This window comes from Notothenia rossii, assembly GCF_949606895.1.
Source record: "Notothenia rossii genome assembly, chromosome: 1".
In the NCBI taxonomy this organism is placed as follows: domain Eukaryota; kingdom Metazoa; phylum Chordata; class Actinopteri; order Perciformes; family Nototheniidae; genus Notothenia; species Notothenia rossii.
Genome location: NC_136912.1, coordinates 80250888 through 80268189, shown reverse-complemented (window position 1 = coordinate 80268189; position 17302 = coordinate 80250888). Strand labels below are relative to the sequence as shown.

At 39.2% G+C, this 17302-nt stretch overlaps 1 protein-coding gene across 1 annotated transcript; it reads left to right on the top strand.

Annotated features, from left to right (window-relative positions):
- Positions 1 to 1307: 1307 nt before the first annotated feature.
- Positions 1308 to 8467, top strand: LOC307019634 (uncharacterized protein; the record flags this gene model as incomplete). The annotated part of the gene is made up of 6 exons (XM_079650633.1): positions 1308 to 1676; positions 2142 to 2219; positions 2319 to 2385; positions 2525 to 2608; positions 5457 to 5490; positions 8393 to 8467. Exons 2-6 carry the CDS (start codon positions 2159 to 2161, stop codon positions 8465 to 8467), a joined length of 321 nt encoding a protein of 106 aa, XP_079506759.1. The 5' UTR covers positions 1308 to 1676; positions 2142 to 2158.
- Between the last annotated feature and the right edge of the window lie 8835 nt (positions 8468 to 17302).

The window sequence follows — 17302 nt, the reverse complement described above, 5'->3', positions numbered from 1 at the left end:
TCCCAAGCTGACCCAAAAGACAAAGATCCTTTTGAATGAATATACGATGCAACCACACAACATTTAACCGTTGAAGAAAAAATCACTGCACTGCAAAATATGATCAATACAAAGCATGCTAGTGAAGTGTGAAATTGTTTCTATTTTTCATTAGCTTACAAGCAAATGCACAAGCAAATAATAAGCATTACAATAAAACAGGTAGCAAAGAAGGTTATATCTTCTTCCTCTCACCTGATTGGGTGAGGATGGAGGTAAAGGTATCTTGTTCGTGACAAACCATACCCACTCAGCGGCATTCATAGGTCAGAGGGCTCTTATCTATGATATCCAGTAAGCTTCATTGTTGTTCTATCTTTTAGGGTAAGGAATAGATACATAAGATAAGGATTATGACGCATTGGGTTGGAGCAAAAGATAAGCAGAAGGGCAATGGGGATTGATAAGTCATCTACTGCATATATATATATATATATATATATATACTCATCTATGCCGTTTCTACAGCTCCTTATCTTATTCAATATTTGCCACACCAACAAAGGAGGTATGTCAAAGAGGAAAGATAACAAAAAGTGGAAGACATTGTGAATGAATAATCACAAAAAACGAAAGAACTGTGAGCACCATGTTCCCACATTTACATTTTAGAAAATCTCTCAGATGCTGTCATAAACTGGGACTCTGTGTGAGTTTCACAGCGTGATAAGTTTCAGTAACTAAATCGCACAAGTTACCAGCCACAAGCAGAGCTTATAATTAAGCACAGAGATGTCCATTAGGTTTAACAGAGAGAAAATGCTCAATATATGCATATCAAACTTTTAGGATGGCAGGATGACAACACAAGTAGAATATTCAAAAAAAAACTACACTCCTTCTACAAAGACTTTTTGAGACATATTGGACATGTTGGTGGATATGGGAGGCTTTTAGTGTAATGTTCCAAGCTTTTTTTTATGCATACTTATTAGTTTATATTCTCGTGAATTGTACCCATCAAATTGAGTGGTTATATATTGTAAACTGACCTTTGAATATCATACAAATTGTTATTCATAGCAGGTTGCTATGGCTTCCTGTGCATCTCCACATCTCATTGTTATCCCTGAATATGATTTCAGAGCCTAGTGGAGACACATGCGCTGCAATTGAGTGTGTTTGGGCTATCGCCACAGTCTATTTTACACCTCACTAGCTTTGGATGAACCCATAAAATTACTGCGGCGGGGTCTGGCCCATCGGCGTCGCGAGACCCTTTTCACGGGGGCACGTGCCCCCCTGTAGATCTGAGGTGCCCCGGTATGCCTGGGTCACTGATTTTTTAATTTATTTATTAATTTATTCAGGGTTCGAAATGGCGACACGCCCGCACGCCCGGGTCTAGTAACTTTCCTATCGGACTAGTAACTCTATGCACTTGCCTGCCCGTGTGTCTGGTAACTTTATAACCCCTTTGCACGGAGCGTCTTTTACAAGCATTGTGGCCGTCAATGCGAACTCAATTTTGCTACTGTAAACCTCTCTTGCACAGCATAAGACTAGTCCTATTCAGCACACGCTGCTTTCATTTGTTTATTCGAATGTTTTTTGTCCCTTCTGATAACCCGTAGTGTTGATGCGTGTTTTGCCTTGGTAGTTCAGGATACCATGAAATAAAGCTTGCGGTCAATCTGGTAAGCAACGTAATTTTACGATGAACATAATCTTAGTTTTAGAAGTGAAGGTCACACAGGAGTAGGCTATATATTTTTTATGAGTTTGCCTGGAAGCTAATCGTATAGGCTACACTGTTAAATGTTATGTGATTTGTATAAATAGCACTTTTTAATAATTTATAAAACATAATAGACTAGGCTCAATGGATGGAGATGTGAATAGCAGTGACATGCGCTGAGGTTCGTGGCTGGTGAGGCACTGACAGTTTCAGTGTCAGATTTAGAAATATATTATCCCAAGTATCTTAAATCACGAAATCTATTATTGAGGTGAAACATTTTCAAAGAAATGTGGCTTTGAACGTGAGTAGTCGATGGAGTTATCCTAACCGTCTTTTGAAACATACCTTTTAGCTCCGGCGTTGGTTTCCCATTATTTATCACTTCACGATTTGATTGATTTGATAGTATTCTGTATTTTAGTATTTAGTATCTTGTAAATGGACATCAGAAAGTTATTCGCTCGGAGCAGGGATAAAGCAGCAAGGAGAAATGAGAGAGGTAAGCTAGGTAACAAGGCAACCCAAACCACTTTTAGGTAACAACCCACAAGTTGAGTTCACCACTGGTCACTAGCCTAACAGTTACATATCTGTCCAGACAAAGAGGAGCAGCAGAGTGTCGGAGGAGGTGAAGGAGAGAGGGATGTTGATGAGCACGAGCAGAGGTGATATGGCTATTAATTTAATATTAATTAGGAATAACTGCAAACAGGTTATACACAAGTAACCTTACGTCTGCATTTGTAAAAATGTAGATAATGAAAATGCAGACATTAGACTGTAATATGTTCATGTTGTTTCAAGACTCAGTGCAGCAGAGTGCAGAGGAGGAGAGGAGGAGATTGAAGGGACACAGGAAGGGATGACACTGAGAGATGACACTGACAGGTGAGAGTGAGACTCAGCTGACAATGTAGTTAGCTACTGTAAATGTCCCTACTTATAGATGTGATGAATGTTATTTGAACTTTTAATGGTTATCTGAGGTAACTATTGAGCATATGATTTTTTTGTACGTTGCACCAGACAGGAGAGTCAGAGGGCAGAAGAGATTGAGCTGGTTGAGGCAGGGGAAAGGCAGAGAGAGAAGGAAGGACAACAAGAGACAGACAGGCCGGAGAGATCACACCCCAGAGATGAGACTGAGAAAACAGTTGCCACAGTGGCAGAGAACATTAGACTGGGGGCAAGAGAAAAAAGCAGTGTCCACAATCTTGAGGGACATACAAGTGATCTTGGGGGAAAGGAGTCTGGCCCAAACCAAGTTAAGTTGTCAAAATATCCCCAGTACAACTTTGGTGCAAAGAATCGATCATTTAACGCCAACTGGTTTGAAAGCTTTACATGGCTGGAATATTCCAAGGCTAAAGATGCAGCGTTTTGTTTTCCCTGTAGAATATTTGGGAAACATTTGAAGAATGACACCTTTGTAAACACTGGCTTTCAAAATTGGAAAAAAGCTCTGGATGTCTATAGAGAGCATGAGAAATCACCAGCACATAAGGCAAGCATGCAGTCTTGGTGTAGTTATAAAGCCAGTGAGGCTCATGGCAGTGTTGTCGACCATTTGGATTCTGCCAGTGAGCATGAAATAAAAGAGAGACGGGAGTACCTCAGCCGGGTTGTGGCTGTTACCAAGTTTTTGGGAAAACAAAATATCCCATTCCGTGGCCATGATGAGGGCATGTCCAGCGACAACCAGGGGAACTTTCTGGAATGCATGAACCTCTTGAAAGAGTTCGACCCTTTCCTTCAGACATATTCAGCACCATCACACACTACATACTTGTCACCTTCATCACAAAATGAAGTAATTCAGTGCTGTGCCCAGGAGATAACAAAAGCTATCAGTAAAGACATTAAGGAGGCTGGAATGTTTTCAGTGATGGCTGACGAAGCAAGAGATGGCAGCCCTGAGCAGCTAGCTGTGTGTGTCCGATATGTTGCTGGGGGGAGTGTGCAAGAACATTTACTAGCTATGGTAGATTTGAAGGGTTTTGACGCGGAGTCCATTACAACTGCCATTGAACAACAGCTAAGGTTGAATGGCATAGACCATGTGAAGGTGGTTGCACAGGCTTATGATGGCGCCTCAGTCATGAGTGGGGCTGTTGGAGGGGTCCAAGCAAAGTTCCGAGAGAACCATCCCATGGCCATTTATGTGCACTGCTATGCACATCAATTGAATTTAGTGCTCTGTTCCACATGTCTGGCCATACCAGAGGCCAGGAAGTTATTTGACCTCCTGCAGAATGTCTATACATTCTTTTCTGGCTCCCTTGTGAACCATGACAAGTTTAAGGAGACTCAGAAACAGCTTGGCTTACAAGCTTCTGAGCTTGTACAGCTGTCCAAGACCCGATGGTCTTGCCAGCTGAGGTCTATCAACGCTATGATAGAGAATTTCCCAGCAGTTCTCACGTGCCTGTCCAATATCAGCAACCCTACGGCTGTGGGTCTGCATGCCAACCTTGCAAGGTTCTCCACAGTTTATCTATTGATGATGTTCAAGACTTTTTTGTCTGTGACAGAAAGTCTACACAAATACCTACAAAGTGAAACTGTGGACCTGGCAAAAGCTGAGGAGTTCAAATGCGCTGTGTGCGCCACTCTACAAGAAATGCGCACTGATGACAAAGCAGCTGAGGTTTATGACCGCGCAAAGGCCTTGTGCGAAACACACCAAATCCCTGAGTCATGTGCTGTACCAAGACAAAGGCAGAAGCAGAGACGCATGGAGGAGTATGTAGTCGAGTCTAGTTGTGGGGCAGCGAGTGACCTAGGGAATGCCGAGAAGTTGAGAACCGCAGTGTATCTACCTTGCCTTGACAGGATGGTTGCTGAGATGGAGCAGCGTTTTTCATCTCTCAACAGCACAGTTCTAAAAGGTGTTCAGGCCTGTAATCCAGGATCTAGCAACTTTCTCTGTGAGGAGGACCTCAGAGGTCTGGCAGATCATTATAATGTGGATCTAAAGCAAGAGGAAGTGCTGGTGGCTAAAAACTATCTGGCCAGAAAGCAGGAAAGCCTTCCAATCACTGACATGCAATGTCTTTTCAGTTTGCTGGATCATGTCATGTTCCCAACATTGACACAGGTCATTCAGATATCTCTGACCATTCCAGGGTCCAGCTGCACTTGTGAACGTACATTCAGCGTGCTGAGACGCCTCCACACGTGGTTAAGAAGCACAATGGGGCAAGACAGACTCCACCATCTTGCCATCATGTCTGTTGAGAGAGGAGCACTCTCCAAGTTAAGCCACTGTCAATTGATTGATAGCTTTGCAAAACTGAAACCGAGACGTTACAGTTTACTTTTAAAAATGAACATAGACCTCTCCCATCTCTCTGACCATGTACACACCTCATAGGATAGTCACCATCACACCATCATAGGATGGGGGGTTCTCTTTCAGTTTTCAGTTTTCAAGTCCATGTTTGCTGACAGATATGTCATGAAGATTCATTGTGCCTCTTTTGCCTTCATCAGTTAGTGATTTAGAGATACTGTATACAGTTAAGTTCACAAGTAGGCCAATTCAATTCAGTTTGGTTCAGGTAGGCTAGATATTTAATGATGCAGAAAATAACAATCTGATTGTACTATTTATTTATGACACTTTATTATAATGTTTGCTCGCGTGCTTGCATTAATTATCTGTGCCCATGCTTTTTTCAAAGAAATAACTGCAAAACATTTTTTTTTTCTGTGCCCCTGTTGTGCCCCTGTATAGTATTGGGTCAGCTGACGCCCCTGGTCTGGCCCTGGTAAACCTGGCACCTGCAATGCTCTCTGGTGCTTTATCGCTGTTTTACCTTATATACATTCATGACTTCTTCTCCCCTATCTGTGTCTTGAGAAAACAGGAGACTCTCTATTGCCCCATCAAAGAGATAACCTGCATATCACAGAGCCATAGCAATTCAGAGTAAATATAAACTGTGTTTTGATGACCACTATGTACCCAACAAGCATATTATCAAATGAAAAAGGATCGGTAAGACTGGACAGCAGTCTGGATGAAAATATGTTGGAAAGAGCATTTGCTAATAGTGTTGATGTCAATTTGATGGACATGCTCAATGGAGGTGGAGGGGATGAGAGGGAGATGTAGCTTGGAACATCACACACAGTTGATTTATGCATGCATTGCTAATTAGCTGCTCTATTTTCCCTCATTTACTCGCCACCTGAGATGTCCTTGGGCATGACAATAAACAATTACGCACACATACACACCTATCCTAAACTTCCAACTGGAATTTGTTATTCCATAGGGAGGCTGGAGTGACAAACCTGTAAGCTGTTTTGATTTGAACTCTTGATGAACCTAAACTTCTTTGGTCCTATAATACTGCAGAAGGAAACAACTAAATACAGACAGACTTCTACGATAAGTCTCTCTAATGGTGCCATGATAATGTAAACATACAAATCAAGATGGTAGTTCAGTCTGTCTCCTCTGCCTCAGACTCAGACTCTTCCTCTGTGTTCTTGAGCCATTCGACAAAGTTTTTCATCTCAATGGGATCTTATTGGACATATCCACCACAGGAACTTTCCAAAATAAAAAAAACAACCTGTTTCAACGGGGACAAACAGGGCTACATTGTATTACTGTAGCCTTCTTCAAGATGTCACAAAAATAGATTACTGGGCAACTGTAGCATCAGTATAAGGTCAAGAGTTTGACACATTTGTTGTTGGCTTCTTGTGTTTAAAAGGAAGAGCGAGAGTAAGAAAGAGGGTTCTAACGAGTAAATAAATATATTGAGATAATAGGGGAGAGTTAGTGCTGAAAAGATTAAAATGCAAGTAAATGAGAGAAAGTATACTTTCATTGTGGTTACATTCTTAAACAGAAATAAATAACCAGAAAGCACTTAGCAGATACTGTGGAGCATTTGCTATTGCATTTGTGTCTCCTTTTTGACATCTTGTTAGCAAATCCAGAGTCATGCAACAGTAAATACATTCAATCAAAAAATACATTTTGACTCTTTGGGTTTTATACCTCTGAATTTGCCAAAGCTTTATGAGTCTCCAATGTGTTGAGAACACAAATAGGAATACACATTAAGTTAAGTTAATAATTGAGTTACTACTTTTAGAACTATCTAAACAAGGGATTATTTTCAGGGAAGGTTCTAGGGGGAGGGGGGGGCAACAGGGGACAGTGCCCCCGTAACCCTGACCAGGGACCCCCCTGTGCCCCCCCTCCAAAAAAAGCAAGGTTACAATTATTACGATTCTAAATCAAATCTGAGATCGGGATGTACAGTGGAGATTAAACTGTTCATTACCTTATAAAAGCAAATTATGTTTATGTTTTTTAATTCAATTGTCACTTAAAGTTACTAAAACAAATGCTGTAAATGAAAAAACTACTGAAACCAATGACTGTAATTTATGCTTATTATGCCCCTCTCATGAAATAACTGGCCCCAGCCTGGCCCCCCCCCAGTAAAATTGGTCTGGAACCGCCATTGATTATTTTGAATGAATACCAGTGGGCACTGTAAGATCTGTTGGCCAGTTGGAAAGTGTGAACTTCGTCATACAGGAATCTGGGAGATTATGCAGTGTGGACTTCTTAAAGTTTAGACATAAAAATGCATGAATGTTTGCCAAAAGTCTCCTTGTAAGAGGGCCAAACATCATTACCTTGAGATACTATTTTTTCTTTTTTTTTCAACTGCCGATAGCTCTTGAGCTGTTTTGGTGCACATTCTCTCAGCTGTTTAATTAAGGTTAATTCAAATGTCAAAATGAAAAGCGTTACAAATTATTTTTCAAGATACTCTCCAGTGAGTTTTCTCTGGCCCAGAAGAACACACAATGCACTAGATTGAAAATGAATAGCTTGAGTAGAAACACATGCACAGTGGTAGTTAATGTTCTCTCTTGATAAATTACCTGAGTCAAAACAGCCTAAACAGCGCAATAAAATGTGTAAATGTTAGACTGTGAGATACAGCCATTGGAGAGTGTATTATTTAATTAACTAGTCCTGATGTGCCAGTTAAATTAAAATCCAATTATTGGCGGCTTTACGTACATCCACAGCCAGAACTTAGTCAATGCCGACATAAATCACTAAGCATCCCACACATTATGTTACCTACCAATTAACCTATCCAATCATTACTTTGACCAGGGAAGGGGGGTTCAATGCTTTGGAAATGTAGACAGTTCCAATATACCATTATTGTGTTTATGACCCCAAATTCATTGGTTCATAAACAGCGTTATGGTGGTCATCAATCCTCTTGACCTTTTGACCCCCTTCGCTAAAAAGGAAATGGTGACCAGTTTTAAATCTGTAAACCCACCCTCACATTTTTGCTCCATAAAATTGTGTTTTCCCTTGGTTAGAAGAAAGAATAAAGGGACACGACAGACTGATGGTCTGCACGTTATACGGCCACCCTTCTGATTTTTCCTGGGGGTGCATGAGTGAGGGGTGAAGCATTGTCTCAGTGCAAATGGCTTGTAATTACAGCACCCTCACTTCTCGGCTGCTCAGACAGCCTTCTAATGGATTCTGCACCGGTGCTCCGGCAAATACCTGTCGGCCCCCGGATAGAGAGAGCACGGCCTGCCTTGTCCTTTCATATTTCAGTCATTATTTCATTACTCATGCTGTGCTTACATTCTGTCTCGCCTCAGGCGCCCCCTAAGCACCCCACTTCCACCACCACCACCACCAACACCCACACTTACACGCGCAAACACATACTCTAGCTTTATCTTCCGAGTAAATAACGAGTAGGGTATGAAAAATAAATAAATGCTCGGTGGTTTGTTGCTAAAACTCAGATTTTACTTTATGCAAAGAGAGGTGTAGCGGAATAATTAACACACCAAAAGGATAAGGAAGGGAAGATGTGTGGTTTAAGCAAAAGCGTGTGACAAGACTCATTGATATGAAACCATTTCTAGCCTGTATGCTATTAAGCCTGGTTGATCTCTAAACAGCAGGCAAACAGCAAGTAAATGCATTATAGTTTGTAACATTTTGAAACAGAAGAGATCCCTTTACCTTAGAGTATTAAAATGCAACGCTAAAGGTATGTCCAGTAGCATTTTAATGAAAAAGATAAGAAATAATCTCTTTACATACTTAAATGTTAAACTTAGAGATAAAGAAGTTATCATATAGAAAGTTTAATTAGATTGCCCAAACCCAATAAATAATATGCATTTTTCTTGTACTTATTTTCTTGTGTTCTTATTCTTGGGCACTGTCTGGTTAATGGCTCAGGGATGCCAGATTCTGTGTTCAATAAATGATTGAATGCTTTTCCAGTGGACAAATTGCAGTATAACCCCCATGAGGACCGACACCCCCCACACACCCACAGTGATCGTCAAGTGAGTTGGGTTCAGCGACACAAACAAATAAACTCATTCAGGCTATGTCAAAGTAGAAGAGAAAATAGAATCGGTGACATTTTCTTTCATGCATTCCTTTTTTCTTTTAAAATTGGTGAGAACACATCCTCCCCCTCGCCAAGATTATGCCTTAGACATACACATTGAATCTGTTGGTTTTCTGTGCTGGTTCTACCTTTTAATGGTACAATTGGTAGTAACAACTACTGATGATGCTGATAAAAGTAGTCATATTTTGCACTCACACACTTTCCCTGGGATGACATTTGTACTGGTTCAGCCAATAAGGATGGACCCACTGATTCATCTAGAAATGGCAATTCAACAGTACTGACCTGGCATCTGTTTTGTTTCAGCGACTGAAACTGCAACACAACAAATGAGACAATTAAGATCAATAAAGGTTGGCAGTGTCTCCTCTTCTTCAATGCAATGATCCCCCTAGTACCCGATTCTAACTAGGTTCACATTTAGTGAAGTTGACAACACTAACCAAAAGAGCAACTGTGTGGTCTTTTGGCCAGTCCAGTACATTTCAATGTGGGCATGCCAGAGTCTCTACCTGTGCTCACAAGGGTAAAGTGTTACTACATCAGGTCTAGGGTTGCAAAGGGTGGAAAGTTTCCGGTACATTTCCGGAAAGTTTCCATGGGAAGTTAAGCTGGGGAATTTTGGAAATATTCGATGCAAAATTAAACAAAAAAACATGATATTTCAACAGATTGTTTTTTTAAAACATTTAAAAAAAAAAGTAGAACAGAACAAGTTTTAATTATTTTATTGAACAATTATTTGTTTCATGGAAGAACGAAAACAGAAATGTAAATGTTTTTATTTCGCGACCCACCTATCACATCTCTGCGCCTCACCAGTCAGTGGCCCTGACGGCTCGCCACTGACTGTTGTATATAGTGCCAAATCATAACAGAAAGTTACCTCAAGATACTTTTCATGGTACAACCTTCATCACGGGGGAATATCTATTTAAATACTAATGTTTTCCAGTTACATTGTGTAAGCTCTATTCTGGAAAAACAGTGAAGTTAGCAGTTATAGAGTTAACCTTCTGCTCTAAAACGTTGACATGTTTGAAGATGATGTGTATATTTGAACCAAACCGTGATAAATTACAATAAACAATTTTATTTTTTTAGTAGCTTTCTGTTTTGACACAATTCAAATACCACTGACTTGGCAATGAAATTATTTTTATTCCAGTCGGCGGTGGTTAGTACTTCGATGAAAATGCAGAAAAAGAGAGGCAAATGTGTCAGTGTAAAGGACACTCATTAAAGCCTCTCATGCAAACATTATGAGTTTACATAAAGCAACATAGGCATGCTGTAGGTGGTGACTGGTTTCTATGGTAACCAGAGATATAGAACTCAGAAACCCCCACACCTTGTCTTGTTAAGACTATCACTCCTTTAATAGTACGAGTATATACTTCCTAATTCACTAAAAGTATACTTTCAGAAATCTAGGTTGGGGTCAATGAGTGTTCCAGGGAAACATCATGTAATTATATTAATCTATGTATCCATAATTGAAGCTACAGACCTTTTCACAATGCTTGGAATCAAAACCTTTGAAATCACAGTTCTGTCATGAATAAAGTACATTGTGATTGCACTTCAGTTATACTTGAGTTACAGGGGGTGTAAAAGTGTTCAGAGACTAATTATGTCCAAAGTCGTCAGATGCCAGGGCAAACTTATGAATACAACTCTCCAGTAGAATCTGCGACTATCATTCACAAACCCTTTGCCCTTATACTGGTATCCCCTTCATTTTGACCTGCTCTGTCCTGCTTTAATAAACAATATGATACTACCTTCTATCTAAGTAATAGTAGGGTTTTGCTATGTTTTTTTTTTGCTTACTCTAAATCTGCATTGAAGTCAGCAAATAACATTTGAAACATCTTCTTTTATTTCCAAATCCCTACTTGTATTCGAGCATGTGAATCGCAGGAGCATTCTTTCTTTATCTTTGAGGAACCATATTTTGTAATGAAACATGTAATGAGATATTCTTAAATTGCAATTTTTGGGTTACACATTAGAGTGCACATCCCCTCAGGCATCCTTTAAGCCCCTGTCACACTCATGTCATGTGAGTGTCAGGAGTTGGCTGATATTTCATTCTTGGCAACTATTATTTTCTGTAAATGAATTGCTTAAATGAGCTCTCGATACATCCCTTTGAAAAGCCATATACATTTATGTTGAGTATGTAACAAACACTAACAAAATGCAAATAGATGGAGATACATTATGTGATTTTTATTTATGTTTGCACATCTATAGGATACTACAACAATGTTGAATACATCTTTAATTCTGAGTTATTTTGAATAAACCAAACCCCTTTAAGGCATGTCTAATATAACTTAAATAAAGTGTTATCTATAATAATAACAACATCATTGAGTCAATATAGTGATGATTTACTGAAATTACAGTATACAAACATCAATCAATAGACTGGTACCCTTTCCCAGCCTCTACATGGCATTTTCATTGTATACCACCAGGTTGGATATGGCAGGAATTACTGTATGCTGCTTTTGATTTATGACATGATTCTTCCAGTACGACCAGCACAAACGAAGCTAAAGCTTTCAGAGTTTTCGCAATGGCAGTTTGTGACCGGGGAAAAGGCCAGTAGAAAAGTCAGTTCTTACACATTTATCTTTCTCTGCAAAGGCAAAGACAGCAACAGCACAATGTGAAACGCTTGGTTAAAGGGTAATGTGATATTTATGCAGTTTCAAGAAACATCACCAAATAACAGTTACTGTAATACTAGAAGACTAAAACAGGCTTGTTTTATGGTCTTTCTGTTTATGGTAATAATAAAGATAAAAATAGAGTTGCAAACGTATAAGGTACATCCATACAAGGATATTTGATTTGATCATACAGCTCTGATATAATCCAATATTTGTGAACCTTACCATGTTTAGTTCGAATGATATTGATATTGACATGCTTATTAAATTCTATGTCGTAGATAATGGTGTTATCTTTGGTGTTTTCTAAAATAGATTTAGCATGCACATAAAGCAATGTGGAATAAATGCATTTGCGAACACAAGCTCACAAATAGGTTTACAAACATATACAGTACATAATGTGTGACTGTGTACCAAACCCACTATGTCCTTAAGCATTCATATGCCTAGAAAAAGGCACACACACAGACCTACAAACAAACACGTACATGCACTCACACTAGATATGCATGAACGCAGACAAATCCACTCTTGCTTGCTCCCGCTTTTCTTTTCTTTCACTTTGTTCTGCTCTCACCTCCCAGGCATAATCAGCCTCTCTAATCCATTCCCTTACATTAAGTGATGCTTCCTCCTCCATTTGGCCTCTAGCGCTCGCTGCACTAGCTGTTGACAGCCCTGTTGTTTTCCACAGAAAACCCCCTCCCGGTCACGGCAGGGAGATGGAAAGGAAAGAGAGACAGATCCCTCTGGCACCTCTTGGAAAATATCCTCATTTTTTGTTTCCCCCCTTAAAGAAGACAAGCTTCTTTTTCAGCTTTTGTTTGGAGAATGTCATTGAACAAAACAAGCAAGCTCTGCCGGCATCTCTGCCTTTGGAGCTGAGCTATTCCAAGTGTCGGATCAGATGAGAGAGCTTTTTATAGGTTGTTAGAATTGTTGGTGGGGTTTATTAACAGTAGAGTATTGCACTATCCACTTAAGTAGGAACATTCAACATTTATCTATGGTATAGATACGAAAACATAAGGGTTAGGTGACCTTAACCTGTTAACCGGAAAAAAGGGTACGCCCTAGTGAGATATTAGCCAAGCAAACTTTGTCATATGGACTTGTTATTTGCATATTATGGGCTGCACTTGTTGGCTGCAGTGGGATTGTGATGTTTATTTAGTGTGAACATGTCACTTGGAGTAAATGGAACATGGTGATTTATCCTATACAATCTGATCATGGAGGTTTAAATGTGACCAAATAATTAGACATCTTAAATTGTACAAACGAGGTGGCATATCATGAATCGTTTGTAATGTTTGGAACAATCATATTGTATGGGTCAATGGAAGCAGTCCGCATGATGACGTTATTCAGGAAATCAGTTATTATTGAACATACAAATGCATGTGCTGCATTGTCATTGCATCTGTCCAAATACATAACCAAATAATTTAGTTTTGCAAATATGGTTACAGTTTTCTTGAAGTCAAGTTACATACATTAAAGAAAATAACATAAAAAAATGCCATCCATGTTAAGAAAAGTGTGATGTTCCCGCCATGTGTATGTGGGGCAGAGAATAATATCAGAGGCAGGTTTGTTGAATTTAATTAAACTATAATTGTGTTCAAGTTTGCCTCTTTTGATGATGTAGTATTTCTAAAACTTTTGAAACAATTGAAGATGTCGGGTCACAATTGCTGTAGCAGCGAGAGTAATATTTTGAGTTCCATGTTAATCTAATTTCCCCGTCAACATGTATCTCACCTGTGATGCTTACACATAATCCATTAGTGTTATTACATTATTGAGGTGCTCAGGCCAAACAGGCCTTGGGGATATGTACATGCAATATGTTCCATGAATACAATTGCTTTCAGTGTTTTCATGTGAGCTACTTGCACACATTTAATAGTCGACGCAGCTTGTGTGATTCATTTGAAAGTTTCATTGCATGTAACTAAAAACCTGTTTTTCCCGTACTAAAGCCAGCAAAGTAGGGTGGGAAGTATCGCCTGTTACTTATGAGGATAATAATGTATGTGTAAATAAATAGTTTGGAATTGATGAGTTCAGTTTTGTAGTTTAAAGAAATACTCTACGGACTGTTACTATGATCAGTTGAAAGTAGAAAGATTCATTAATTTGACTCTCCTTCTGAGAGGTACAGTAATAGATCCAAACAGGATTTAAAGAAAGGTACTGGTTTATAAATTGAACAGGAGACAAAAATTCAAGGGTAAATAAACTCACAACCTACTTGCCTTTGACTGGGCTCTAAAAGTTTCTCTGCAATTCAACATTATGTCAATCCTGGTGTAACCTTCTAAGGAAGGAAAGAGTTGTCAAGAACAATTGGGAATGGTGATTTGTCTTGATTTAGCTCTTGCTAAGATCATCTTTAATCTAGCGGCATCCCCACTAAATCAAGGAAAAGCTCAAAGCTAAGCCAATGACAAGAATAGACCATTTGCTCAAGACCTTTTAACATTGTTCAACTTGATAAGTAACAGACCTGAAATTGAGCATGGTTTATTTATAGCAACTCAACATTAACTAAGTGCAATTATAGGACATATTTGTTGCACAAAATATGCACACACTGATGAACTTCCCAGTCCACCATAGTCATTTTTAAATGGTCTTTTGAGAAACTTTTGCAATTGTTTATTTGTGCTATAGATAACAGCATGAGCAAGCTTCTCAACATAGTGTGTGGAAACAAACATTCATTCTTTATGTTGGTTTTAGGCGGGAAAAAAAGAATAGAGTAATTGCATCAATCTTGCTAGATGACACTAAATCCTAAATACTGGACCTTTGTGTAATGTTGTCTAAAAGACCAAAATCCTTTTTGGAGACATATGAGTATTGTGTACAGCTATGGTACGCTTTATATTAGTACATTTAAGGCCTGCATTTTTGAATGGCTGTGACAACATTAGATTTTTTCTTTTTGCTTCACAGATCAGAGGTGCTTTGCCTTGCTTAAATTGTATTAATATTGACTGTTTTTGTGTCACTCTATCCTAAAGTATTCCCTTCTTTGTTGCCGCTGTCATCGTTGTTTGCTTACATGTGTGTTTCATCATCCACCATATTCTCAGAAGTTACCAAAAAAACTTCTGAGATGGAAAAGAAAGTGGATCTTAAAGTGTTTATTTAAATTCTGTCACTTACCCTTCACTTTGTTTGCTTTGTAGATGTTTTTCTTTGAAAATTGGCTGCAAGTCACCCAGTTTGACTCTGTTTCAGTTGCCGTTTGTCCTCTCACCTACCGACACTTAAACCCTACCAAACACCACCGCTGCCCATGCTTCTGAGAATGATGGATCACATCCAGCATGCGGCTAAAGGTATACCCTCAATATGATGCTGATTAGGGATTGGGTAGCTTTGTAGGGCTACAATTAGCCACAGAAAACATACTTTATGTTTCCTTCAGTATTGCTGGTGTGTTTCCCAACACCCTGAAGAGAATTCTTTGAACTTTTTCAAGACACAAAAAAAGAGGTGAAAAAAAAAACGTTGCAAAGAGGGATGACTTGTTACAGTTGTCCCATGTAGCTATTCTGTTCAATATGATGAAAAGTATTCAGCAATGCAATATTGACTCAAGGAAGCTGTAATAGCTCCCACTATATCACCAGATTGTTGGATAACTTCTACATCGGTCCAATTCCATTCCATTGACATTCTGGAGGGAGTGGGGGTTGACTGAGGGTTGAAATAATTGTCCTTGAAAGGAGGCGAATGTTCTTCATTTGAATCGAGAGCGTGCTGTTCACTGAACCATTAAAGATCCCGCCACCTCCTAGAACCGCCACATTAATAATTACATTCTTCTTTCATCAAGATCTCTCACATTTGGGGACTGTTGCGACATGAGGCAGAGTCAACAAAAGAAAGCTAGTGCCTGCAGAGGGAGAAATAGCTGTGCTTAGACAGATTGCAGCTGTAGAAAGTTCATGCACCGCTAGACTCAATTATAAACTACCGCAGCAAATCCTGCTTGCTGAGAAAAAAGGATGTAAATTGTGTTTACTTTAGCCTTGTCGAGTAAACAGCATTTATAGGTATGCCATGTTTGTTATTCATCATTCTGCCTGCAGACTAATATCACACACAAGCTGGTAATTTCATAATTAACTCTGAATTATGTTAACCATCGTTTGATTGATTTGATACATTTCCTTGCTGAGAATTAATACTGTTTGTGTAACGGATAATTAGTAGTCAAGCACTTCTCAAAAAAACATTAGGTCACAACATGTTTTTTTTATTTTCTGTTAAGGACATCTTAGTGTATTTTACATTAAGCCTTCGGGGAACAAGTGTTCAAATGACTTCTGACCTTCCCTCAGTTACCTCTGCATCACAGGGATTAATAGGAGCTGAACACAACACCATTCATCATGGATTCTTTAGGACAGGGGTTCCCAACCTTTTTTCCCAAGAACCCCCCCCGAATGACTCCTGTTGGAAGTTGCGCCCCTGCGATCTTTGGCTTCCCCCCAGGTTGGGAACCACTGCTTTAGGACATATTTCCAATCAATGCAAACAATGTTTTAAAGATAATCAGGATTAATTATGATAACAATTTTATGATTATTCCATTGGTAAGGAAACAGAAGGCATACATGAACCTGCTCTTGTTTACAAAACTATTAAACCATTTATTTATTAACTTTTTTTCCCCCTAACAAATGTCCTAATTTTGATTGTTCAAAGTCAGGTTTGAGATATTTTGTATATATTATTCATAATTAGTTTTTTTCTATTTATCATAGAGAAGATATAACTAAGTAATACATTGGGATTGAGTCAAAATGTAGACAAGAATCAGTTATAAGAACTAACCCTAAGGAAACAAGAAAAGGAGGTCCATCTCAAGGAGAGTTTGAAGCGGTGTTCTCTCCATTTCACAAAACCTTCTCAAACATCCTCGGCTTCCATATCTTTAATGAGTTAAGACAAGATATGCAGATTGATATTGCAGGGATTGTCACCTATTTACATTTAACCATATGCACTGTGGGTTCAATCTCTTGTTCAAGAACATTTCCACAGGATGTATACAGTAGCTGTTGCTGGGAAACATGATCTTGCAGAGATTGCACCTCATGGTTAATAAAACATTTCTCATACTACTTGGCCAGCCAGCAGCCAAGGAAATGACCCGCTATAACAAGACTTCTAGAGATGAAGGCAATGTGTGCCTGAAAAACAGATGAAAGGAGGGTTAATGGCCATATGAGAGAAGGAGAGACACAGCGAAGAAATGTAGAAGATGAAAAGAGTCTGGTAAATAAGGGCAGTATACTTCGGGTCTCCACTGTTGCATCTGTCATTGCTCTTGCTGAGCTCATCTACAGTATGAAGCTAAGTAACTGCCATCCTCCACCTTCACAAGTGCGGAAGAAGCAGATGGGGAATGCAACCAATTTGTA